General features: G+C 49.6%; 1 protein-coding gene across 2 annotated transcripts; it reads right to left on the bottom strand.

The window, feature by feature from the left end:
- Positions 1–294: 294 nt before the first annotated feature.
- Positions 295–27,986, bottom strand: erlec1 (endoplasmic reticulum lectin 1). 2 transcript variants are annotated; one of them, XM_065002585.1, is made up of 13 exons: positions 27,645–27,986; positions 27,228–27,332; positions 26,915–26,995; positions 7,528–7,605; positions 7,282–7,407; positions 6,848–7,071; positions 6,275–6,425; positions 5,953–6,117; positions 5,186–5,245; positions 3,783–3,907; positions 3,412–3,489; positions 1,518–1,593; positions 295–1,399 (listed from the first exon to the last, which is right to left on the bottom strand). In XM_065002585.1, the coding sequence occupies exons 1-13, from the start codon at positions 27,786–27,788 to the stop codon at positions 1,328–1,330; spliced, it is 1,485 nt and encodes a 494-aa protein (XP_064858657.1). In that variant the 5' UTR covers positions 27,789–27,986; the 3' UTR covers positions 295–1,327. The 2 variants fall into 2 exon arrangements, with proteins under 2 accessions (XP_064858657.1, XP_064858658.1); XM_065002586.1 differs by having other exon boundaries at positions 7,282–7,404; positions 27,645–27,985.

The raw sequence follows: 27,986 nt of genomic DNA, 5'->3' as shown, positions 1-27,986 counted from the left end.
ACAGCACCTTTTGAAGGAAAATATCAGAGCCCTCTGGTGGTCAGCTAATCAACCTGCATCTCAAGCTTTTGTCATTTGACAGTTATGCACAGTGCATGTGTCTATCCATAGAGCGCTCTACTTGGACCACTTCAAAATAAAGAGCCTTAATGGCGCTGCCCATGCTCTGACGACCATAATGGGACAGATACAAAGATGAGTTGTCTAAGTCTGTGGTATCAAATAAGCTACCGGTGATCAAACAGAATTCTGTTCAGTTGGCCTTTTACTAAGTGTATAATGGTTCAAACTGAATGCTAGTTAAACAAGAGCTTTATTATATTGTGACTAGCTCTCCCAGACAGTATGATTATCAATCATTAACTCATTTTTGTTATTTTTTCCCCTCATTTTAACCATAGAACACACCAGATTTAGAAATCACAGGAAACATCTGATTCGGTACATAAATGTTCATCAGAACTTGTCAATTACATCGGGGGATTTGAATTCACAGCACATCAAGTTAAGTTACTCTCACTCACCCTGTAACATAACAACCATGGTCGGGGTCAATTCAGGAAGTAAACTGGCAAATTCAAATCATTGCTTTTGAATGAGGAAATACTGTAGCATTTGGAATTTCAGTTTACTTCCTGAATCGACGGAATTGATACCAACCATGACACCAGAACCCCAATCTTACTATACCCACAGTTAGTTTGTCTGCACATTTTAAAATGCAAACTGACCTTGCTCAAAGATATCTACAAAACCAAAGTGTCACGGACAAGCATCAAATCAATCTGAAATAAATGACGATAATTTAGAATGTTGACAAAACCAACTACAACATGGAAACTGGTTCTCCTGATGAGGTTATCTGAATGATTGGTGGTTCTCTGTCCTGGCATATGGCCAGAAAAGACACTAGAACTAATGTGCTGAAGATAAAGCATACAAGGAAGATATGAAGTCCAGGCCATAGATCCACTGCCTTGTGGAGTGAGCAGGGTCACATTCTGTGAGTCTCTGTCCCATTTAGAATAGGATTTCCATGCTTTTATCATAAGGCTTTTTAAGCAGAATGGGTCTGGTACAGTCCATAGAGGAGGTATAAGCCAGGGCATTAGCGAGGGACTGTGGTCCTGGCTTCCAGGGGCCGTTCCAGGATCAACACTTTCTCCATGTCTGTCTGAACCTCCTGAGCAGTGCCATGGGTCTTGGTGCATCCATTCTTCAGTTGTCCGTTTTATGCCACCTAAATCCATCCAGTCCTTTTCTGTTGCGCTTCTTATTCCCCTCTGCTCATCTCTCCTCTTCTTTGTCTCTCTGGCCTCCTGTTCTGTTAGCTGGAGACAGATAGAAGGCCTTTCTCATCAGCTGTGTCCAGGATCTGGCATATGACTGGAGACTCAACCTGATTGAGAAAAAATAACAGGGTTGAGTTTATTTGCCATGTGTAGTGAATACATCGGAAATCTGCAACAATGTGTTCAAGTGTTGAACCAGAAGACGATGCGACTATGCAGTCTTACCCCAAGGACGTACTGACAGGTCTGAGGCTCCAGCATGTACACAGTGACGGCATGGGGAGACTCAGACTCCTTACACCTGAGGCAGAGGAAAAAGACTTGAATCAGAGACTCGCGGTGTATTCAGTGATGTGAAACATTCTGAAAGTTGCAGATAGAAATATAAATCAGTAGAGCTGACAAGATTCCCTGTTCTACACCATACATTTCTATCTGATGAGCTTTTAAGCTCCGCATGTCATTCCAATGGGGAAGTGGTCCTCTGTAGCTTAGTTGGTAGAGCATGGTGCTTGCAATGCCAGGATAGTGGGTTTGATTCCCGCGACCACCCGTACGTACGTAAAATGCATGACTAAGTTGCTTTGGATAAAAGCGTCTGCTAAATGTCATATATAAAAGTATGTGGACACCCCTTCAAATTAGTGTATTTGGCTATTTCAGCTGCACCCGTTGCTAACCGGGATATGAAATTGAGCAAGCAGCCATGCAATCTCCATAGACAAACATTGCCAGTAGAATGGCCTTACTGAAGAGCTCAGTGAGTCACTGTGGCACCGTCATAGGTTGCCACCTTTCCAACAAGTCAGTTCGTCAAATTTCTACCCTGCTAGAGCTGCCCCGGTCAACTGTAAGTGCTGTTATTATGAAATGGAAACGTCTAGGAGCAACAGCTCATCCAAGAAGTGGTAGGACACACTAGCTCATAGAACAGGACAGCTGAAACGCAAAAAAATTGTCTGTCCTCGGTTAAAACACTCACTACCGAGCAACGTCAGCACAAGCACTGTTCGTTGGAAGCTTCATGAAATGGGATTCCATGACTGAGCAGTCATGGACAAGCCTACGATCGCAATGACAAGCGTCGGCTGGAGTGGTGTAAATCTTGCAGCCATTGGACTCTGGAGCAGTGGAAACTCTCTGGAGTGATTAATGACGCTTCACTATCTGGCAGTCTGACGAACGAATCTGGGTTTGGCGGATGCCAGGAGAACGCTACCTGCCCAAAGCATAGTGCCAACTAAAGTTTGGTGGAGGGGGAATAATGGTCTGGGCCTGTTTTTCATGGTTTGGGGTAGGCCCCTTATTTCCAGTGAAAGGAAATCTTAACACTACAGCATACAATGACATTCTAGACGATTCGGTGCTTCCAACGTTGTGGCAACAGTTTGGGGAAGGCCCTTTCCTGTTTCAGTATGACAGTGCACAAAGCGAGGTCTATACAGAAATGGTTTGCCGAGATCAGTGTGGAAGAACTTGACTGACCTGCACAGAGCCCTGACCTCAAACCCATCCAACACCTTTGAGATTAATTGGAACGTCGACTTCGAGCCATGCCTAATTGCCCAACATCAGTGCCCGACCTCACTAATGCTCGTGGCTGAATGGAAGCAAGTCCCTGTAGTAATGTTCCAACTCCATATTAATCCCCATGACTTTTGAATGAGATGTTCGATGAGCAGGTGTCCACAATATACATGTAGTGTATATTGAAGATGCACTATGCAGCAATCACTTCGCCATTTCCTGTTTGCTAAAATTCTAATAGTTCTAATTTCAGTTTGTGACAAAACAAGCAAGTATAGTGTAGAGAATCATCGTACCATCTAAACCGCTGTGAAATATATTTTCCATAACCAAACATCTTTTATTTTCAGCTGTTTGAATCTGGTGTACAAAGCTGAAAGTAAAAAGACGCAATCAAAACTTTTAGACGGGAAAGCATAGAAATATGCACATAGAATAAATATCCCACATTCAATGAGAATGACAGATCTAGAACTTATTTCTATGTGAATTTGGTCAGGTCGCCCCAAAAAATTACGTTGCAGCTTTAAGTGTGTCAAAACTAGACCAGGCCTCTCTCAGGAAGAGAGTGGAAACACTAATGATGACCCACTTGAGCTTGACGATGACCTGTCTGGGTTTCCCCGTCATGTCACACACATCCCCGTGGCCGTAGAAGTGAGACACCAGTCTGGGGAGAAGAAAGTACAACCATGAAATCCTCATTATCAATCACAAATGTGTTCTTCTCATTAAACATGTTTAGGTTTCCTGGAAACAGGTGAATTCTATTACTGGCCCTTAAAGGCCCTTTCAATCAGTATTCTCCATCGAGCACGCTTTTTAGTCCAGAGGTAGGCTTAACCTTTGTCCCAGACACCAGCCTCTAATGCCCCATTTCTAAAATAGTGGTACATTCATTATCAACATCCTGCAGATCAGTGTGATCTTTTAATAAACTGATTGTAGAGCTGGCTGACATACTTGACTTTCTGCACCCCATCGTTTTTGAGCTGGTAGGACCGGGCCACGTTCTTCTGGGCCCACTCCAGGTGTTCCTCAGTGTTCCAACTGCCCACTACCACCATGTTCTTCCCTTGCTCCTTATCCTGGGAGAGAACACATACATCAATCAACCGTCCTATATTATACTGAACAAAAATATAAAACGCAAGTGTTAATCCCATGTTTCATGAACTGAAATAAAAGATCCCAAAAATGTTCCATAAGCCCAAAAAGCTTATTTCTCTCAAATGTGCACACATTGGTTTACATCTCTATTAGTGATTATTCCTCCTTCGCCAAGATAATCCATCCACCTGACAGGTGTGGCATATCAAGAAGCTGATTAAATAGCATGATCAATACACAGGTGCACCTTGTGTTGGGGACAGTAAAAAGCCACACTAAAATGTAGTTGTCACACACAACAAAATGCCACAGATGTGTCAAGTTTTGAGGAAGTGTGCAGTTGGCATGCTGATTGCAGGAATGTCCACCAGAGCTGTTGCCAGAGAATTGAACATTAATTTCTCTACCATAAGCAACCCCCAACATCACTTTTTTAAAGAATTTGGCAGTGTGTCCAACCGGCCTCACAGACCACGTGTAACCACGCCAGTCCAGGACCTCAACATCCAGCTTCTTCACCTGCAGGATCAGCTGAGACCAGCCACCCGGTTTGCACAACCTGTCAGAAACCATCTCAGGGAAGCTCATCTGCGTGCTCGCCATCCTCACCAGGGGCTTGACCTGACTGCAGTGGGGAAATGCTCACCTTCGATGACCACTGGCATGCTGGAGAAGTGTGCTCTTCATGGATGAATCCTGATTTCAACTGTACCGGGCAGATGGCGTCGTGTGGGTGAGCAATTTGCGGATGTCAACGTAGTGAACAGAGTGCCCCATGGTGTTTGTGGGGTTATGTTATGAGCTACGGACATCGAACACAATTGAATTTTATTGATGGCAATTTGAATGCACAGAGATACCGTGACGAGATCCTGAGGCCCATTGTCGTACCATTAATCTGCCGTCATCACCTCATGTTTCAGCATGATAATGCACGGCCCCATGTCCAAGGATCTGTACACAATTCCTGGAAGCTGAAAATGTCCCAGTTCTTCCATTGCCTGCATACTCACCAGACATGTCACCCATTGAGTATGTTTGGGATGCTCTGGTTCACCGTGTATGACAGTGTTCCAGCTCCCTTCAATATCAAGGACTTCGCACATCCATTGAAGAGGAGTGGAACAACATTCCACAGGCCACAATCAACTCCATGTGAAGGAGTACAGGCTCATTGTAAGGGCTGGGATGGAATCAATGGAATGGAGTCAAACATGTTGTTTACATAAGTTTGATACACAATAGAGAACCCTTACCTCATGGTACTGATGCACATGCTTCCCATAGCAGAACTCATACTTCCACCATCCCACTCCCTGGAACACACAGATTCCAGACATCAGACAGATGCTACTGTACGCTACAGTATGAGCTACAGAAGAGGTGTGTGTTACTTGAGCACCTCTTCTAACCTCCTCTGTCAGTTCCCCTTTTTTTATTTCACCTTTATTTAACCAGGTAGGCTAGTTGAGAACAAGTTCTCATTTACAACTGTGACCTGGCCAAGATAAAGCATAGCAGTGTGAACAGACAACAACACAGAGTTACACATGGAGTAAACAATAAACAAGTCAATAACACAGTAGAAAAAAACTGAGTATATACATTGTGTGCAAAAGGCATGAGGAGGTAGGCGAATAATTACAATTTAGCAGATTAACACTGGAGTGATAAATGATCAGATGGCCATGTGCAGGTAGAGATACTGGTGTGCAAAAGAGCAGAAAAGTAAATAAATAAAAACAGTATGGGGATGAGGTAGGTAAATTGGGTGGGCTATTTACCGATGGACTATGTACAGCTGCAGCGATCGGTTAGCTGCTCAGATAGCAGATGTTTAAAGTTGGTGAGTGAGAAGAAGTATTTTGGTATGTATACATGTTATACATCAGGGAACAATAACGTTCTATTCAATTGAATTGAATAAACAACAGCAGCCAATGAGCAGTAGCCAATATGGAACTGTAGCCAATGAGTAGGTGTCTTCATCAACAGCCAGCCAATCAGCATGCCTCATACTAACCCCATGGAGACAGTAGGAGCCACTCAGGAACTCTTTGATCAGCTGCTCGTCCGTCAGGCGGGAGATGTGGGTGGTTCCCACTGTAATATGAGTCTGCCCGCCCACCACCAGGGGCTTATGGGTAGAGGAGAAGGCCTCCTCTCTCACCGGGGACATACTCTCTTCCTGGAGAAAAAAGGGAGGGGAGGTGGTTGGCTTCTAAACCTGAGTCTTGTTCAGTAGAGTAGGGAGGAATGCAAAACGCTTTACCATGGTGCGGCCTACTAGTCTTCCACTACCACTGCCCCTTCCCATCTTCCACCAGTTTCATCTCCCCCCTCACCTCTCTCTCCATCTCTGGGGCAGTAGGAGCAGTGAAGGGAGGTTTCAGTAGCTGTTCCTGCTCTCGGTTCATCTGAGAGAGACTGTGAGGCCGCAGGGGAGAACCAGACAGGGCCTGGCAGAAGATGGCATTCACTGGGGACGACTTGAACCTAACACACCATGGGATAAAGATATGACTCCATTACATCTCAAACATGGGACAATATACTAACGTTTTGAGAAAGAATTATAAATAAAAAAATTGAGCACAATTACACACACACCTGTACTTGGGGTGTTCACCTCATACACACACACACACACACCTGTACTTGGGGTGTTCACCTCATATACACACACACACGCACACACACACACACACACACACACACACACACACACACACACACATGGGGTGTTCACCTCATACATACATACACACACACACACACACACACACACACACACACACACACACCTGTACTTGGGGTGTTCACCTCATACACACACACACACACACCTGTACTTGGGGTGTTCACCTCATATACACACACACACACACACACACACACACACACACACACACACACACCTGTATTTGGGGTGTGCACAGATCAGATGGGTCAGCACCACTACTTCGTACTCGCAGGTAGTGACCTCAGCAATAGAGAGGATCTCATGCTTTGCTTCGGGGTGGCAGACATACAGCACGTTGGTGGAGCGAGGCGTGTTCTGTTTCAGGATGCAGGCCGTCCCGTGGCCCATCAACACCGGGTAGTATGGAGCGAGCTGGCCCTCCACGTTCTTAGTGGGAACCTAAAGACATTTATATGTGTCTTTTAACAGAGACAATCTGTGTATTCAACTTAGGTAGATAGACTAATCAGATCACAGCAAGTAAGGTGGAGACCAATGATTAGAAAGAGAAATTAAACAAAAATAAGACAAACGATTCAAAGAAGTCTTATCAGGTGTTTTTTCAAATGTATATGAGCCAAACTGCTGGGTCGCTGTCAAACAACAAACCTCTTTCTCCGGTTCTGACTTAGGTTTCGTCTCCTCAACTTTCTCTGCAGTCTCTGTTCCTGAAGTGGTTGAAGACTCAGTCTTCTTGGTCATGCTTCCCAAGACGTACTCCTGAAGTTTGATCTGCTAGATAAAACAGAGAAAAATCATTTCACCTTTCACATTGATTGCTTTTTTTCTATGTGTTGCAACATACTTAAATGGTAGACAATTTAATTATGGTGAAAGTAATAATTTCCCACGGACCTGTCCCGTCTCCTTCTCTTCATGGTATTGTCTCACATGCTTCCCATGACACACCTCATACGTCCAGTATGACTCGATCTACAATTAACACCACAACACATGCCAGAAGAGAGTGGTTAGCCTATCCAAAGTGACTGACAGCACAGTGAGTACATTAAGGGTAGTGTTGTCACGATGTCAAAACGTTACTACCGATATGATGCCTAGTATCCCGATACCAAGGGGGAAACCATTCAGAGTGGCCTAGTATCCCGATACCAAGGGGGAAACCATTCAGAGTGGCCTAGTGTCCCGATACCAAGGGGGAAACCATTCAGAGTGGCCTAGTATCCCGATACCAAGGGGGAAACCATTCAGAGTGGCCTAGTGTCCCGATACCAAGGGGGAAACCATTCAGAGGCCTAGTATCCCGATACCAAGGGGGAAACCATTCAGAGGCCTAGTATCCCGATACCAAGGGGGAAACTATTCAGAGGCCTAGTATCCCGATACCAAGGGGGAAACCATTCAGAGGCGTAGTATCCCGATACCAAGGGAGAAACCATTCAGAGGCCTAGTATCCCGATACCAAGGGAGAAACCATTCAGAGGCCTAGTGTCCCAATACCAAGGGGGAAACCATTCAGAGTGGCCTAGTATCCCGATACCAAGGGGGAAACCATTCAGAGTGGTCTAGTATCACAATTACCAAGGGGGAACCCATTCAGAGTGGCCTAGTATCCCGATACCAAGGAGGAAACCATTCAGAGTGGCCTAGTGTCCTGATACCAAGGGGGAAACCATTCAGTGGCCTAGTATCCCGATACCAAGGGGGAAACCATTCAGTGGCCTAGTATCCCGATACCAAGGGGGAAACCATTCAGAGTGGCCTAGTGTCCTGATACCAAGGGGGAAACCATTCAGTGGCCTAGTATCCCGATACCAAGGGGGAAACCATTCAGAGTGGCCTAGTATCCCGATACCAAGGGGGAAACCATTCAGAGTGGCCTAGTATCCCGATACCAAGGGGGAAACCATTCAGAGTGGCCTAGTGTCCCGATACCAAGGGGGAAACCATTCAGAGTGGCCTAGTATCCCGATACCAAGGGGGAAACCATTCAGAGTGGCCTAGTATCCCGATACCAAGGGGGAAACCATTCAGAGGCCTAGTGTCCCGATACCAAGGGGGAAACCATTCAGAGTGGCCTAGTATCCCGATACCAAGGGGGAAACCATTCAGAGTGGCCTAGTATCCCGATACCAAGGGGGAAACCATTCAGAGGCCTAGTGTCCCGATACCAAGGGGGAAACCATTCAGAGGCCTCAGAGGCCATTCAGAGGCCTGTGTCCCGATACCAAGGGGGAAACCATTCAGAGGCCTAGTGTCCCGATACCAAGGGGGAAACCATTCAGAGTGGCCTAGTATCCCGATACCAAGGGGGAAACCATTCAGAGTGGCCTAGTATCCCGATACCAAGGGGGAAACCATTCAGAGGCCTAGTGTCCCGATACCAAGGGAAACCATTCAGAGGCCTAGTGTCCCGATACCAAGGGGGAAACCATTCAGAGTGGCCTAGTATCCCGATACCAAGGGGGAACCATTCAGAGGGCCTAGTAACCCGATACCAAAACCATTCAGAGGCCTAGTATCCCGATACCAAGGGGGAAACCATTCAGAGTGGCCTAGTGTCCCGATACCAAGGGGGAAACCATTCAGAGTGGCCTAGTGTCCCGATACCAAGGGGGAAACCATTCAGAGTGGCCTAGTGTCCCGATACCAAGGGGGAAACCATTCAGAGGCCTAGTATCCCGATACCAAGGGGGAAACCATTCAGAGGCCTAGTATCCTGATACCAAGGGGGAAACCATTCAGAGGCCTAGTATCCCGATACCAAGGGGGAAACCATTCAGAGGCCTAGTATCCCGATACCAAGGGAGAAACCATTCAGAGGCCTAGTGTCCCGATACCAAGGGGGAACCCATTCAGAGTGGCCTAGTATCCCGATACCAAGGGGGAAACCATTCAGAGGCCTAGTATCCCGATACCAAGGGGGAAACCATTCAGAGGCCTATTATCCCGATACCAAGGGGGAAACCATTCAGAGTGGCCTAGTATCCCGATACCAAGGGAGAAACCATTCAGAGGCCTAGTGTCCCAATACCAAGGGGGAAACCATTCAGAGTGGCCTAGTATCCCGGTACCAAGAGGGAAACCATTCAGAGGCCTAGTATCCCGATACCAAGGGGGAAACCATTCAGAGTGGCCTAGTGTCCCGATACCAAGGGGGAAACCATTCAGTGGCCTAGTATCCCGATACCAAGGGGGAAACCATTCAGAGTGGTCTAGTGTCCCGATACCAAGGGGGAACCATTCAGAGGCCTAGTATCCCGATACCAAGGGGGAAACCATTCAGAGGCCTAGTATCCCGATACCAAGGGGGAAACCATTCAGAGGCCTAGTGTCCCAATACCAAGGGGGAAACCATTCAGAGTGGCCTAGTATCCCGATACCAAGGGGGAAACCATTCAGTGGCCTAGTATCCCGATACCAAGGGGGAAACCATTCAGAGGCCTAGTGTCCCGATACCAAGGGGGAAACCATTCAGAGTGGCCTAGTGTCCTGATACCAAGGGGGAAACCATTCAGTGGCCTAGTATCCCGATACCAAGGGGGAAACCATTCAGTGGCCTATTATCCCGATACCAAGGGGGAAACCATTCAGAGTGGCCTAGTATCCCGATACCAAGGGAGAAACCATTCAGAGGCCTAGTGTCCCAATACCAAGGGGGAAACCATTCAGAGTGGCCTAGTATCCAGATACCAAGAGGGAAACCATTCAGAGGCCTAGTATCCCGATACCAAGGGGGAAACCATTCAGTGGCCTAGTATCCCGATACCAAGGGGGAAACCATTCAGAGTGGCCTAGTGTCCCGATACCAAGGGGGAAACCATTCAGAGTGGCCTAGTATCCCGATACCAAGGGGGAAACCATTCAGAGTGGCCTAGTATCCCGATACCAAGGGGGAAACCATTCAGAGTGGCCTAGTATCCCGATACCAAGGGGGAAACCATTCAGAGTGGCCTAGTATCCCGATACCAAGGGGAAACCATTCAGAGTGGCCTAGTGTCCCGATACCAAGGGGGAAACCATTCAGAGTGGCCTAGTATCCCGATACCAAGGGGGAAACCATTCAGAGTGGCCTAGTATCCCGATACCAAGGGGGAAACCATTCAGAGGCCTAGTGTCCCGATACCAAGGGGGAAACCATTCAGAGTGGCCTAGTATCCCGATACCAAGGGGGAAACCATTCAGAGTGGCCTAGTATCCCGATACCAAGGGGGAAACCATTCAGAGGCCTAGTGTCCCGATACCAAGGGGGAAACCATTCAGAGGCCTAGTGTCCCGATACCAAGGGGGAAACCATTCAGAGTGGCCTAGTATCCCGATACCAAGGGGGAAACCATTCAGAGTGGCCTAGTAACCCGATACCAAGGGGGAAACCATTCAGAGGCCTAGTATCCCGATACCAAGGGGGAAACCATTCAGAGTGGCCTAGTGTCCCGATACCAAGGGGGAAACCATTCAGAGTGGCCTAGTGTCCCGATACCAAGGGGGAAACCATTCAGAGTGGCCTAGTGTCCCGATACCAAGGGGGAAACCATTCAGAGGCCTAGTGTCCCGATACCAAGGGGGAAACCATTCAGAGTGGCCTAGTATCCCGATACCAAGGGGGAAACCATTCAGAGTGGCCTAGTATCCCGATACCAAGGGGAAACCATTCAGAGGCCTAGTGTCCCGATACCAAGGGGGAAACCATTCAGAGTGGCCTAGTATCCCGATACCAAGGGGGAAACCATTCAGAGTGGCCTAGTATCCCGATACCAAGGGGGAAACCATTCAGAGGCCTAGTGTCCCGATACCAAGGGGGAAACCATTCAGAGGCCTAGTGTCCCGATACCAAGGGGGAACCCATTCAGAGGCCTAGTGTCCCGATACCAAGGGGGAAACCATTCAGAGTGGCCTAGTAACCCGATACCAAGGGGGAAACCATTCAGAGGCCTAGTATCCCGATACCAAGGGGGAAACCATTCAGAGTGGCCTAGTGTCCCGATACCAAGGGGGAAACCATTCAGAGTGGCCTAGTGTCCCGATACCAAGGGGGAAACCATTCAGAGGCCTAGTATCCCGATACCAAGGGGGAAACCATTCAGAGGCCTAGTATCCTGATACCAAGGGGGAAACCATTCAGAGGCCTAGTATCCCGATACCAAGGGGGAAACCATTCAGAGGCCTAGTATCCCGATACCAAGGGAGAAACCATTCAGAGGCCTAGTGTCCCGATACCAAGGGGGAACCCATTCAGAGTGGCCTAGTATCCCGATACCAAGGGGGAAACCATTCAGAGTGGCCTAGTGTCCCGATACCAAGGGGGAAACCATTCAGAGTGGCCTAGTATCCCGATACCAAGGGGGAAACCATTCAGAGTGGCCTAGTATCCCGATACCAAGGGGGAAACCATTCAGAGGCCTAGTGTCCCGATACCAAGGGGGAAACCATTCAGAGTGGCCTAGTATCCCGATACCAAGGGGGAAACCATTCAGAGTGGCCTAGTATCCCGATACCAAGGGGGAAACCATTCAGAGGCCTAGTGTCCCGATACCAAGGGGGAAACCATTCAGAGGCCTAGTGTCCCGATACCAAGGGGGAAACCATTCAGAGTGGCCTAGTATCCCGATACCAAGGGGGAAACCATTCAGAGTGGCCTAGTAACCCGATACCAAGGGGGAAACCATTCAGAGGCCTAGTATCCCGATACCAAGGGGGAAACCATTCAGAGTGGCCTAGTGTCCCGATACCAAGGGGGAAACCATTCAGAGTGGCCTAGTGTCCCGATACCAAGGGGGAAACCATTCAGAGTGGCCTAGTGTCCCGATACCAAGGGGGAAACCATTCAGAGGCCTAGTGTCCCGATACCAAGGGGGAAACCATTCAGAGTGGCCTAGTATCCCGATACCAAGGGGGAAACCATTCAGAGTGGCCTAGTATCCCGATACCAAGGGGGAAACCATTCAGAGGCCTAGTGTCCCGATACCAAGGGGGAAACCATTCAGAGTGGCCTAGTATCCCGATACCAAGGGGGAAACCATTCAGAGTGGCCTAGTATCCCGATACCAAGGGGGAAACCATTCAGAGGCCTAGTGTCCCGATACCAAGGGGGAAACCATTCAGAGGCCTAGTGTCCCGATACCAAGGGGGAACCCATTCAGAGGCCTAGTGTCCCGATACCAAGGGGGAAACCATTCAGAGTGGCCTAGTAACCCGATACCAAGGGGGCAACCATTCAGAGGCCTAGTATCCCGATACCAAGGGGGAAACCATTCAGAGTGGCCTAGTGTCCCGATACCAAGGGGGAAACCATTCAGAGTGGCCTAGTGTCCCGATACCAAGGGGGAAACCATTCAGAGGCCTAGTATCCTGATACCAAGGGGGAAACCATTCAGAGGCCTAGTATCCCGATACCAAGGGGGAAACCATTCAGAGGCCTAGTGTCCCGATACCAAGGGGGAAACCATTCAGAGGCCTAGTGTCCCGATACCAAGGGGGAACCCATTCAGAGGCCTAGTGTCCCGATACCAAGGGGGAAACCATTCAGAGTGGCCTAGTAACCCGATACCAAGGGGGAAACCATTCAGAGGCCTAGTATCCCGATACCAAGGGGGAAACCATTCAGAGTGGCCTAGTGTCCCGATACCAAGGGGGAAACCATTCAGAGTGGCCTAGTGTCCCGATACCAAGGGGGAAACCATTCAGAGGCCTAGTATCCCGATACCAAGGGGGAAACCATTCAGAGGCCTAGTATCCTGATACCAAGGGGGAAACCATTCAGAGGCCTAGTATCCCGATACCAAGGGGGAAACCATTCAGAGGCCTAGTATCCCGATACCAAGGGAGAAACCATTCAGAGGCCTAGTGTCCCGATACCAAGGGGGAACCCATTCAGAGTGGCCTAGTATCCCGATACCAAGGGGGAAACCATTCAGAGTGGCCTAGTGTCCCGATACCAAGGGGGAAACCATTCAGAGTGGCCTAGTATCCCGATACCAAGGGGGAAACCATTCAGAGTGGCCTAGTATCCCGATACCAAGGGGGAAACCATTCAGAGGCCTAGTGTCCCGATACCAAGGGGGAAACCATTCAGAGTGGCCTAGTATCCCGATACCAAGGGGGAAACCATTCAGAGGCCTAGTGTCCCGATACCAAGGGGGAAACCATTCAGAGTGGCCTAGTATCCCGATACCAAGGGGGAAACCATTCAGAGTGGCCTAGTAACCCGATACCAAGGGGAAACCATTCAGAGGCCTAGTATCCCGATACCAAGGGGGAAACCATTCAGAGTGGCCTAGTGTCCCGATACCAAGGGGGGAAACCATTCAGAGTGGCCTAGTGTCCCGATACCAAGGGGGAAACCATTCAGAGTGGCCTAGTGTCCCGATACCAAGGAAACCATTCAGAGGCCTAGTGTCCCGATACCAAGGGGGAAACCATTCAGAGTGGCCTAGTATCCCGATACCAAGGGGGAAACCATTCAGAGTGGCCTAGTATCCCGATACCAAGGGGGAAACCATTCAGAGGCCTAGTGTCCCGATACCAAGGGGGAAACCATTCAGAGTGGCCTAGTATCCCGATACCAAGGGGGAAACCATTCAGAGTGGCCTAGTATCCCGATACCAAGGGGGAAACCATTCAGAGGCCTAGTGTCCCGATACCAAGGGGAAACCATTCAGAGGCCTAGTGTCCCGATACCAAGGGGGAACCCATTCAGAGGCCTAGTGTCCCGATACCAAGGGGGAAACCATTCAGAGTGGCCTAGTAACCCGATACCAAGGGGGCAACCATTCAGAGGCCTAGTATCCCGATACCAAGGGGGAAACCATTCAGAGTGGCCTAGTGTCCCGATACCAAGGGGGAAACCATTCAGAGTGGCCTAGTGTCCCGATACCAAGGGGGAAACCATTCAGAGGCCTAGTATCCCGATACCAAGGGGGAAACCATTCAGAGGCCTAGTATCCTGATACCAAGGGGGAAACCATTCAGAGGCCTAGTATCCCGATACCAAGGGGGAAACCATTCAGAGGCCTAGTGTCCCGATACCAAGGGGGAAACCATTCAGAGGCCTAGTGTCCCGATACCAAGGGGGAACCCATTCAGAGGCCTAGTGTCCCGATACCAAGGGGGAAACCATTCAGAGTGGCCTAGTAACCCGATACCAAGGGGGAAACCATTCAGAGGCCTAGTATCCCGATACCAAGGGAGAAACCATTCAGAGGCCTAGTGTCCCGATACCAAGGGGGAACCCATTCAGAGTGGCCTAGTATCCCGATACCAAGGGGGAAACCATTCAGAGTGGCCTAGTGTCCCGATACCAAGGGGGAAACCATTCAGAGTGGCCTAGTATCCCGATACCAAGGGGGAAACCATTCAGAGTGGCCTAGTATCCCGATACCAAGGGGGAAACCATTCAGAGGCCTAGTGTCCCGATACCAAGGGGGAAACCATTCAGAGTGGCCTAGTATCCCGATACCAAGGGGGAAACCATTCAGAGTGGCCTAGTATCCCGATACCAAGGGGGAAACCATTCAGAGGCCTAGTGTCCCGATACCAAGGGGGAAACCATTCAGAGGCCTAGTGTCCCGATACCAAGGGGAAACCATTCAGAGTGGCCTAGTATCCCGATACCAAGGGGGAAACCATTCAGAGTGGCCTAGTAACCCGATACCAAGGGGGAAACCATTCAGAGGCCTAGTATCCCGATACCAAGGGGGAAACCATTCAGAGTGGCCTAGTGTCCCGATACCAAGGGGGAAACCATTCAGAGTGGCCTAGTGTCCCGATACCAAGGGGGAAACCATTCAGAGTGGCCTAGTGTCCCGATACCAAGGGGGAAACCATTCAGAGGCCTAGTGTCCCGATACCAAGGGGGAAACCATTCAGAGTGGCCTAGTATCCCGATACCAAGGGGGAAACCATTCAGAGTGGCCTAGTATCCCGATACCAAGGGGAAACCATTCAGAGGCCTAGTGTCCCGATACCAAGGGGGAACCATTCAGAGTGGCCTAGTATCCCGATACCAAGGGGGAAACCATTCAGAGTGGCCTAGTATCCCGATACCAAGGGGGAAACCATTCAGAGGCCTAGTGTCCCGATACCAAGGGGGAAACCATTCAGAGGCCTAGTGTCCCGATACCAAGGGGGAACCCATTCAGAGGCCTAGTGTCCCGATACCAAGGGGGAAACCATTCAGAGTGGCCTAGTAACCCGATACCAAGGGGGCAACCATTCAGAGGCCTAGTATCCCGATACCAAGGGGGAAACCATTCAGAGTGGCCTAGTGTCCCGATACCAAAAACCCGATGGTCAGGGGAAACCATTCAGAGTGGCCTAGTGTCCCGATACCAAGGGGGAAACCATTCAGAGGCCTAGTATCCCGATACCAAGGGGGAAACCATTCAGAGGCCTAGTATCCTGATACCAAGGGGGAAACCATTCAGAGGCCTAGTATCCCGATACCAAGGGGGAAACCATTCAGAGGCCTAGTATCCCGATACCAAGGGAGAAACCATTCAGAGGCCTAGTGTCCCGATACCAAGGGGAACCCATTCAGAGTGGCCTAGTATCCCGATACCAAGGGGAAACCATTCAGAGGCCTAGTATCCCGATACCAAGGGGGAAACCATTCAGAGGCCTATTATCCCGATACCAAGGGGGAAACCATTCAGAGTGGCCTAGTATCCCGATACCAAGGGAGAAACCATTCAGAGGCCTAGTGTCCCAATACCAAGGGGGAAACCATTCAGAGTGGCCTAGTATCCCGGTACCAAGAGGGAAACCATTCAGAGGCCTAGTATCCCGATACCAAGGGGGAAACCATTCAGAGTGGCCTAGTGTCCCGATACCAAGGGGGAAACCATTCAGTGGCCTAGTATCCCGATACCAAGGGGGAAACCATTCAGAGTGGTCTAGTGTCCCGATACCAAGGGGGAAAGCATTCAGAGGCCTAGTATCCCGATACCAAGGGGGAAACCATTCAGAGGCCTAGTTTCCCGATACCAAGGGGGAAACCATTCAGAGGCCTAGTGTCCCAATACCAAGGGGGAAACCATTCAGAGTGGCCTAGTATCCCGATACCAAGGGGGAAACCATTCAGTGGCCTAGTATCCCGATACCAAGGGGGAAACCATTCAGAGGCCTAGTGTCCCGATACCAAGGGGGAAACGATTCAGAGTGGCCTAGTGTCCCGATACCAAGGGGGAAACCATTCAGTGGCCTAGTATCCCGATACCAAGGGGGAAACCATTCAGTGGCCTATTATCCCGATACCAAGGGGGAAACCATTCAGAGGCCTAGTGTCCCGATACCAAGGGGGAAACCATTCAGAGTGGCCTAGTATCCCGATACCAAGGGGGAAACCATTCAGAGTGGCCTAGTAACCCGATACCAAGGGGGAAACCATTCAGAGGCCTAGTATCCCGATACCAAGGGGGAAACCATTCAGAGTGGCCTAGTGTCCCGATACCAAGGGGGAAACCATTCAGAGTGGCCTAGTGTCCCGATACCAAGGGGGAAACCATTCAGAGTGGCCTAGTGTCCCGATACCAAGGGGGAAACCATTCAGAGTGGCCTAGTGTCCCGATACCAAGGGGGAAACCATTCAGAGTGGCCTAGTGTCCCGATACCAAGGGGGAAACCATTCAGAGGCCTAGTATCCCGATACCAAGGGGGAAACCATTCAGAGGCCTAGTATCCTGATACCAAGGGGGAAACCATTCAGAGGCCTAGTATCCCGATACCAAGGGGGAAACCATTCAGAGGCCTAGTATCCCGATACCAAGGGAGAAACCATTCAGAGGCCTAGTGTCCCGATACCAAGGGGGAACCCATTCAGAGTGGCCTAGTATCCCGATACCAAGGGGGAAACCATTCAGAGGCCTAGTATCCCGATACCAAGGGGGAAACCATTCAGAGGCCTATTATCCCGATACCAAGGGGGAAACCATTCAGAGTGGCCTAGTATCCCGATACCAAGGGAGAAACCATTCAGAGGCCTAGTGTCCCAATACCAAGGGGGAAACCATTCAGAGTGGCCTAGTATCCCGGTACCAAGAGGGAAACCATTCAGAGGCCTAGTATCCCGATACCAAGGGGGAAACCATTCAGAGTGGCCTAGTGTCCCGATACCAAGGGGGAAACCATTCAGTGGCCTAGTATCCCGATACCAAGGGGGAAACCATTCAGAGTGGTCTAGTGTCCCGATACCAAGGGGGAAACCATTCAGAGGCCTAGTATCCCGATACCAAGGGGGAAACCATTCAGAGGCCTAGTATCCCGATACCAAGGGGGAAACCATTCAGAGGCCTAGTGTCCCAATACCAAGGGGGAAACCATTCAGAGTGGCCTAGTATCCCGATACCAAGGGGGACACCATTCAGTGGCCTAGTATCCCGATACCAAGGGGGAAACCATTCAGAGGCCTAGTGTCCCGATACCAAGGGGGAAACCATTCAGAGTGGCCTAGTATCCAGATACCAAGAGGGAAACCATTCAGAGGCCTAGTATCCCGATACCAAGGGGGAAACCATTCAGAGGCCTAGTATCCCGATACCAAGGGGGAAACCATTCAGAGTGGCCTAGTATCCCGATACCAAGGGGGAAACCATTCAGAGTGGCCTAGTGTCCCGATACCAAGGGGGAACCCATTCAGTGGCCTAGTATCCCGATACCAAGGGGGAAACCATTCAGAGTGGTCTAGTGTCCCGATACCAAGGGGGAAACCATTCAGAGGCCTAGTATCCCGATACCAAGGGGGAAACCATTCAGAGGCCTAGTATCCCTATACCAAGGGGGAAACCATTCAGAGGCCTAGTATCCCGATACCAACGGAGAAACCATTCAGAGGCCTAGTGTCCCGATACCAAGGGGGAAACCATTCAGAGGCCTAGTATCCCGATACCAAGGGGGAAACCATTCAGAGGCCTAGTATCCCGATACCAAGGGGGAAACCATTCAGAGGCCTAGTATCCCGATACCAAGGGAGAAACCATTCAGAGGCCTAGTATCCCGATACCAAGGGAGAAACCATTCAGAGGCCTAGTGTCCCGATACCAAGGGGGAAACCATTCAGAGTGGCCTAGTATCCCGATACCAAGGGGGAAACCATTCAGTGGCCTATTATCCCGATACCAAGGGGGAAACCATTCAGAGTGGCCTAGTATCCCGATACCAAGGGAGAAACCATTCAGAGGCCTAGTGTCCCAATACCAAGGGGGAAACCATTCAGAGTGGCCTAGTATCCCGATACCAAGGGGGAAACCATTCAGAGGCCTAGTATCCCGATACCAAGGGGGAAACCATTCAGAGGCCTAGTATCCCGATACCAAGGGGGAAATCATTCAGAGTGGCCTAGTGTCCCGATACCAAGGGGGAAACCATTCAGTGGCCTAGTATCCCGATACCAAGGGGGAAACCATTCAGAGTGGTCTAGTGTCCCGATACCAAGGGGGAAACCATTCAGAGGCCTAGTATCCCGATACCAAGGGGGAAACCATTCAGAGGCCTAGTATCCCGATACCAAGGGAGAAACCATTCAGAGGCCTAGTATCCCGATACCAAGGGAGAAACCATTCAGAGGCCTAGTGTCCCGATACCAAGGGGGAAACCATTCAGAGTGGCCTAGTATCCCGATACCAAGGGGGAAACCATTCAGAGGCCTAGTGTCCCAATACCAAGGGGGAAACCATTCAGAGTGGCCTAGTATCCCGATACCAAGAGGGAAACCATTCAGAGGCCTAGTATCCCGATACCAAGGGGGAAACCATTCAGAGTGGCCTAGTATCCCGATACCAAGGGGGAAACCATTCAGAGTGGCCTAGTGTCCCGATACCAAGGGGGAAACCATTCAGTGGCCTAGTATCCCGATACCAAGGGGGAAACCATTCAGAGTGGTCTAGTGTCCCGATACCAAGGGGGAAACCATTCAGAGGCCTAGTATCCCGATACCAAGGGGGAAACCATTCAGAGGCCTAGTATCCCGATACCAAGGGGGAAACCATTCAGAGGCCTAGTATCCCGATACCAACGGAGAAACCATTCAGAGGCCTAGTGTCCCGATACCAAGGGGGAAACCATTCAGAGGCCTAGTATCCCGATACCAAGGGGGAAACCATTCAGAGGCCTAGTGTCCCCATACCAAGGGGGAAACCATTCAGAGTGGCCTAGTATCCCGATACCAAGGGGGAAACCATTCAGTGGCCTAGTATCCCGATACCAAGGGGGAAACCATTCAGAGGCCTAGTGTCCCGATACCAAGGGGGAAACCATTCAGAGTGGCCTAGTGTCCTGATACCAAGGGGGAATCCATTCAGAGGCCTAGTGTCCCGATACCAAGGGGGAAACCATTCAGAGGCCTAGTGTCCCGATACCAAGGGGGAAACCATTCAGAGTGGCCTAGTATCCCGATACCAAGGGGGAAACCATTCAGAGGCCTAGTGTCCCGATACCAAGGGGGAAACCATTCAGAGGCCTAGTGTCCCGATACCAAGGGAGAAACCATTCAGAGGCCTAGTGTCCCGATACCAAGGGGGAAACCATTCAGAGTGGCCTAGTATCCCGATACCAAGGGGGAAACCATTCAGAGGCCTAGTGTCCCGATACCAAGGGGGAAACCATTCAGAGGCCTAGTGTCCCGATACCAAGGGAGAAACCATTCAGAGGCCTAGTGTCCCGATACCAAGGGGGAAACCATTCAGAGGCCTAGTGTCCCGATACCAAGGGGGAAACCATTCAGAGTGGCCTAGTATCCCGATACCAAGGGGGAAACCATTCAGAGGCCTAGTGTCCCTAGTATCCCGATACCAAGGGGGAAACCATTCAGAGGCCTAGTGTCCCGATACCAAGGGGAAACCATTCAGAGGCCTAGTGTCCCGATACCAAGGGAGAAACCATTCAGAGTGGCCTAGTATCCCGATACCAAGGGAAACCATTCAGAGGCCTAGTGTCCCGATACCAAGGGAGAAACCATTCAGAGGCCTAGTGTCCCGATACCAAGGGGGAAACCATTCAGAGGCCTAGTGTCCCGATACCAAGGGGGAAACCATTCAGAGTGGCCTAGTATCCCGATACCAAGGGGGAAACCATTCAGAGGCCTAGTATCCCGATACCAAGGGGGAACCCATTCAGAGGCCTAGTGTCCCGATACCAAGGGGGAAACCATTCAGAGGCCTAGTGTCCCGATACCAAGGGGGAAACCATTCAGAGGCCTAGTATCCCGATACCAAGGGGGAAACCATTCAGAGGCCTAGTGTCCCGATACCAAGGGGGAAACCATTCACAGTGGCCTAGTATCCCGATACCAAGGGGGAAACCATTCAGAGGCCTAGTGTCCCGATACCAAGGGGGAAACCATTCAGAGGCCTAGTGTCCCGATACCAAGGGGGAAACCATTCAGAGGCCTAGTGTCCCGATACCAAGGGAGAAACCATTCAGAGGCCTAGTGTCCCGATACCAAGGGGGAAACCATTCAGAGTGGCCTAGTATCCCGATACCAAGGGAGAAACCATTCAGAGGCCTAGTGTCCCGATACCAAGGGGGAAACCATTCAGAGGCCTAGTGTCCCGATACCAAGGGGGAAACCATTCAGAGTGGCCTAGTATCCCGATACCAAGGGGGAAACCATTCAGAGGCCTAGTGTCCCGATACCAAGGGAGAAACCATTCAGAGGCCTAGTGTCCTGATACCAAGGGGGAAACCATTCAGAGTGGTCTAGTATCCCGATACCAAGGGAGAAACCATTCAGAGGCCTAGTGTCCCGATACCAAGGGGGAAACCATTCAGAGTGGTCTAGTGTCCCGATACCAAGGGGGAAACCATTCAGAGGCCTAGTGTCCCGATACCAAGGGGGAAACCATTCAGAGGCCTAGTGTCCCGATACCAAGGGGGAAACCATTCAGAGGCCTAGTGTCCCGATACCAAGGGGGAAACCATTCAGAGGCCTAGTGTCCCGATACCAAGGGAGAAACCATTCAGAGTGGCCTAGTATCCCGATACCAAGGGGGAAACCATTCAGAGGCCTAGTGTCCCGATACCAAGGGAGAAACCATTCAGAGGCCTAGTGTCCCGATACCAAGGGGGAAACCATTCAGAGGCCTAGTGTCCCGATACCAAGGGGGAAACCATTCAGAGTGGCCTAGTATCCCGATACCAAGGGGGAAACCATTCAGAGGCCTAGTGTCCCGATACCAAGGGGGAAACCATTCAGAGGCCTAGTATCCCGATACCAAGGGGGAACCCATTCAGAGGCCTAGTGTCCCGATACCAAGGGGGAAACCATTCAGAGGCCTAGTGTCCCGATACCAAGGGAGAAACCATTCAGAGGCCTAGTGTCCCGATACCAAGGGGGAAACCATTCAGAGGCCTAGTATCCCGATACCAAGGGGGAAACCATTCAGAGGCCTAGTGTCCCGATACCAAGGGGGAAACCATTCAGAGGCCTAGTGTCCCGATACCAAGGGGGAAACCATTCAGAGGCCTAGTGTCCCGATACCAAGGGAGAAACCATTCAGAGGCCTAGTGTCCCGATACCAAGGGAAACCATTCAGAGTGGCCTAGTATCCCGATACCAAGGGGAAACCATTCAGAGGCCTAGTGTCCCGATACCAAGGGGGAAACCATTCAGAGGCCTAGTGTCCCGATACCAAGGGGGAAACCATTCAGAGTGGCCTAGTATCCCGATACCAAGGGGGAAACCATTCAGAGGCCTAGTGTCCCGATACCAAGGGAGAAACCATTCAGAGGCCTAGTGTCCCGATACCAAGGGGGAAACCATTCAGAGTGGCCTAGTATCCCGATACCAAGGGAGAAACCATTCAGAGGCCTAGTGTCCCGATACCAAGGGGGAAACCATTCAGAGTGGTCTAGTATCCCGATACCAAGGGAGAAACCATTCAGAGGCCTAGTGTCCCGATACCAAGGGAGAAACCATTCATAGGCCTAGTGTCCCGATACCAAGGGGGAAACCATTCAGAGGCCTAGTGTCCCGATACCAAGGGGGAAACCATTCAGAGGCCTAGTGTCCCGATACCAAGGGGGAAACCATTCAGAGTGGCCTAGTATCCCGATACCAAGGGGGAAACCATTCAGAGGCCTAGTGTCCCGATACCAAGGGAGAAACCATTCAGAGGCCTAGTGTCCTGATACCAAGGGGGAAACCATTCAGAGTGGTCTAGTATCCCGATACCAAGGGAGAAACCATTCAGAGGCCTAGTGTCCCGATACCAAGGGGGAAACCATTCAGAGTGGTCTAGTATCCCGATACCAAGGGAGAAACCATTCAGAGGCCTAGTGTCCCGATACCAAGGGAGAAACCATTCATAGGCCTAGTGTCCCGATACCAAGGGGGAAACCATTCAGAGTGGCCTAGTATCCCGATACCAAGGGGGAAACCATTCAGAGGCCTAGTGTCCCGATACCAAGGGAGAAACCATTCAGAGGCCTAGTGTCCCGATACCAAGGGGGAAACCATTCAGAGTGGTCTAGTATCCTTTTGCCCCGTCCACCGGACGTTTTCCCCCATTTTCTAAATGTTCTGCGCATTTGCTACGCAAAAAACCTATCACTGAAATTCACACTTCTACTCAATACAACACTGACTTCACACGGTTCAGCGTATAATAGAATGGCCGATTTGCTCATATTTTCAAATGCCTAGCTGTGATTTGGCTGGAGGAATGGGAGGGAGGAGTATACATACATAATGATCTGCATGTCATTGTGGCAGTAAGGGAAAACACTGCATGAAACCTTTACTCTTCAGTTAACACAGACACATACCTACCTCCCTTCCTCACACACACACTGTCTATCTCCCTCTTATAAAACACACACACACACCTCTCTCTCTCACTCAGTCCCACAAACACACACTGCTACCAACTTTTAAAATGTTAGGCACCAAACAGATTTCAAGGATCACCAGAAAGAGATTGAATTTATGATATAGTTTAGGTTTCAATTAGTCCTACATGAATCCTACCTCTGAAGCACATCTCATGAGTAGCAGACTCGTTTTCTTTGTTCCTGTGCCAATTGAATTTGCCTAAACCTACTGTCAATTTACCGGGTTGTTAGCTAGCAAGGTAACATGACTGAACGTTGTTTGTTATCAAACCAATAATAAGAGACCAGGGATTAGTTCAAAACAGCCTGCGACATGGATTGTGAAATTATATCAAATGAGCACAAATCCCGATAGAAAGAAAAAAGGTATATTGGTAATATGGGTCATATACTGTATTTTCAAATGTTTAGGCTAGAGACAAGCCGTTTTCTCTGCTGTAAAGCTGCAAGCATGGCTGTCGTGAAGCTCTGCTCAATTTTCTCTTTCTGGCACTCAGATGCCGTGTCACAGCGAACTTGCAGTCTCCTCAGACTGGCCTCTGCCCATGTTTATAACAGGCAATGAAATTATACAATATATCAACTTTGCTCGCTCTGCAAAAGACTCATCAGGGTCTACAATCCCACTCGCCATCACTGCTAAATTATATTTTACAAATTGATGGAGGAATAGACGCACACAGAGAGAAGCATGTGAGTGAGGGCTGGTAGGGGATGCTGAGAGAAGCAGGTCAGTGAGGGCTGGTAGGGGATGCTGAGAGAAGCAGGTCAGTGAGGGCTGGTAGGGGATGCTGAGAGAAGCAGGTGAGTGAGGGCTGGTAGGGGATGCTGAGAGAAGCAGGTGAGTGAGGGCTGATAAGGGATGCTGAGAGAAGCAGGTGAGTGAGGGCTGGTAGGGGATGCTGAGAGAAGCAGGTCAGTGAGGGCTGGTAGGGGATGCTGAGAGAAGCAGGTGAGTGAGGGCTGGTAGGGGATGCTGAGAGAAGCAGGTGAATGAGGGCTGGTAGGGGATGCTGAGAGAAGCAGGTGAATGAGGGCTGGTAGGGGATGCTGAGAGAAGCAGGTGAGTGAGGGCTGGTAGGGGATGCTGAGAGAAGCAGGTGAGTCAGGGCTGGTAGGGGATGCTGAGAGAAGCAGGTGAATGAGGGCTGGTAGGGGATGCTGAGAGGAGCAGGTGAGTGAGGGCTGGTAGGGGATGCTGAAGGAAGCAGGTGAGTGAGGGCTGGTAGGGGATGCTGAGAGAAGCAGGTGAGTGAGGGCTGGTAGAGGATGAGGCTGGTTGATTACAGCTGCCACACGTAATATGCACATGAAATGGTGTGGATATCATTGGACCTGTGCATACTAATGGCTGTTGCTTAAATTCAACTGAATTTATGAACAATACTGATTTCATAAACATTTTATAACAGGGGTCAGCCGAAAAACTTGGTAGTATCATCCCCAGCCGCGCCCTCAGAGCATGCGCAGACCAGCTGGCTGGTGTGTTTACGGACATATTCAATCAATCCCTATCCTAGTCTGTTGTTCCCACATGCTTCAAGAGGGCCACCATTGTTCCTGTTCCCAAGAAAGCTAAGGTAACTGAGCTAAACGACTACCGCCCCGTAGCACTCACTTCCGTCATCATGAAGTGCTTTGAGAGACTAGTCAAGGACCATATCACCTCCACCCTACCCGACACCCTAGACCCACTCCAATTTGCTTACCGCCCAAATAGGTCCACAGACGATGCAATCTCAACCACACTGCACACTGCCCTAACCCATATGGACAAGAGGAATACCTATGTGAGAATGCTGTTCATCGACTACAGCTCGGCATTTAACACCATAGTGCCCTCCAAGCTCGTCATCAAGCTCGAGACCCTGGGTCTCAACCCCGCCCTGTGCAACTGGGTACTGGACTTCCTGACGGGCAGCCCCCAGGTGGTGAGGGTAGGCAACAACATTTCCACCCCGCTGATCCTCAACACTGGGGCCCCACAAGGGTGCGTTCTGAGCCCTCTCCTGTACTCCCTGTTCACCCACGACTGCGTGGCCACGCACGCCTCCAACTCAATCATCAAGTTTGCGGACGACACAACAGTGGTAGGCTTGATTACCAACAACGACGAGACGGCCTACAGGGAGGAGGTGAGGGCCCTCGGAGTGTGGTGTCAGGAAAATAACCTCACACTCAACGTCAACAAAACTAAGGAGATGATTGTGGACTTCAGGAAACAGCAGAGGGAACACCCCCCTATCCACATTGATGGGACAGTAGTGGAGAGGGTAGTAAGTTTTAAGTTCCTCGGCGTACACATCACAGACAAACTGAATTGGTCCACCCACACAGACAGCATCGTGAAGAAGGCGCAGCAGCGCCTCTTCAACCTCAGGAGGCTGAAGAAATTTGGCTTGTCACCAAAAGCACTCACAAACTTCTACAGATGCACAATCGAGAGCATCCTGTCGGGCTGTATCACCGCCTGGTACGGCAACTGCTCAGCCCACAACCGTAAGGCTCTCCAGAGGGTAGTGAGGTCTGCACAACGCATCACCGGGGGCAAACTACCTGCCCTCCAGAACACCTACACCACCCGATGTCACAGGAAGGCCATAAAGATCATCAAGGACAACAACCACCCGAGCCACTGCCTGTTCACCCCGCTATCATCCAGAAGGCGAGGTCAGTACAGGTGCATCAAAGCTGGGACCGAGAGACTGAAAAACAGCTTCTATCTCAAGGCCATCAGACTGTTAAACAGCCACCACTAACATTGAGTGGCTGCTGCCAACACACTGACTCAACTCCAGCCACTTTAATAATTGGAATTGATGGGAAATGATGTAAAATATATCACTAGCCACTTTAAACAATGCTACCTAATATAATGTTTACATACCCTACATTATTCACCTCATATGTATATGTATATACTGTACTCTATATCAGCTACTGCATCTTTATGTAATACATGTATCACTAGCCACTTTAACTATGCCACTTTGTTTACAAACTCATCTCATATGTATATACTGCACTCAATACCATCTACTGTATCTTGCCTATGCCGCTCTGTACCATCACTCACTCATATATCTTTATGTACATATTCTTATCCCCTTACACTTGTGTCTATAAGGTAGTAGTTTTGGAATTGTTAGCTAGATTACTTGTTGGTTATTACTGCATTGTCGGAACTAGAAGCACAAGCATTTCGTTACACTCGCATTAACATCTGCTAACCATGTGTACGTGACAAATAAAATTTGATTTGATTTGAAACGGTACGCTAAAATGTTGGTATCATAAGTATCATGACCTTTTGGTACCGTGATATTACCATTGTACCGGTGTACCGTGCAACACTACCTAAGGGGGTTAAACCCATGACATTGGTGTTGCTAGTATTGCAGTGGTACTCAAGATAGCCTATATTTAGACAGAAGTAAAAGTGAAACTGGGCGGTTCTCACTCTGTAGGAGCAGCTGCTCTGTTTGAACAGTGGGTCCAGTAGATCACTTGGAGTGGGACCAGCGTACGCCTTGACATCATCCTGAGAGATAGAAATAGAGGGAGAAGAGAGACATAGGGGAGATAGAGAGAAAGGAGAGACAGCAAGAGAGAGATGGAGAGGCGAGACGGCAAGAGAGAGAGAGAGAGACACGGTGAGAAGGAGGGGGGGGGGGGGGGAGAGAGACCAGGAGAGGAGGATAAGTGAGAAGCAATAATTGAAAAAAGGAGCCAAACATAATTCTTTATCTAGCTAGTCTAATCTTTATACTCACGTCGTCTCCATTTGAGAAGGAAGGCAGGAGACATTTGTATTTCTCCTTCTCGGTTGTTGTCATGATGACAAAGTCATCATCTTTGTAGAGGGCACCGGAGGTTGGCTATGGAAGGACATATTTTGGGTCAGTTAATAATACTGTACTGAAAGCATGCATGTTTACTGGCTACATCATCTCAGATTGTAAATGTTGTGGAGGTGCAACCCTTTACAGGAGTCATAACACGCAATGACAGAGACTATGTATTATCAGCTTTTCATTGACAATCATATGTCAACAGCCATCACAAGGAATACCTAGCTAGGTAGGCTTAACATGCTTTATCACCATTTAAAACAACAAACGTTTGTCAATAAATCATTTTCTTTTTAAAAGCCATGATTTAACACACACACACACACACACAACACTCACCAAGGTGAATTCGTCCCCGGGCCAGTTGATTTTGAATGGGATTTCATCAGTAAACGAAGGAGATCCCCCTCTGTTAGCCGACACATGACAACACAACTCAGACAAACCCCCAAACAACACGAACAGCAGCCTAGTCCGGTCCATTGCCTCTGCAAGGCTGGTTCGCTAACTACCTTCTATGGTGCCTGTCAATGCGTAAGATAGCTAACCACCGATAAAACTGGTTTAGTTTCCGGGTAATTGTACAATTATGAATCCATCTGGCTGTCTCTTTCGTTTGTCAACACAGCAACCAGGAAATAGCTTGTCGCTTGCCACGTGTATTTCCGGTACATCCGTGTT

This window comes from Oncorhynchus nerka, linkage group LG16 (assembly GCF_034236695.1).
Source record: "Oncorhynchus nerka isolate Pitt River linkage group LG16, Oner_Uvic_2.0, whole genome shotgun sequence".
Classification (NCBI taxonomy): Eukaryota; Metazoa; Chordata; class Actinopteri; order Salmoniformes; family Salmonidae; genus Oncorhynchus; species Oncorhynchus nerka.
This window is presented reverse-complemented; position numbering and strand designations above follow the sequence as displayed.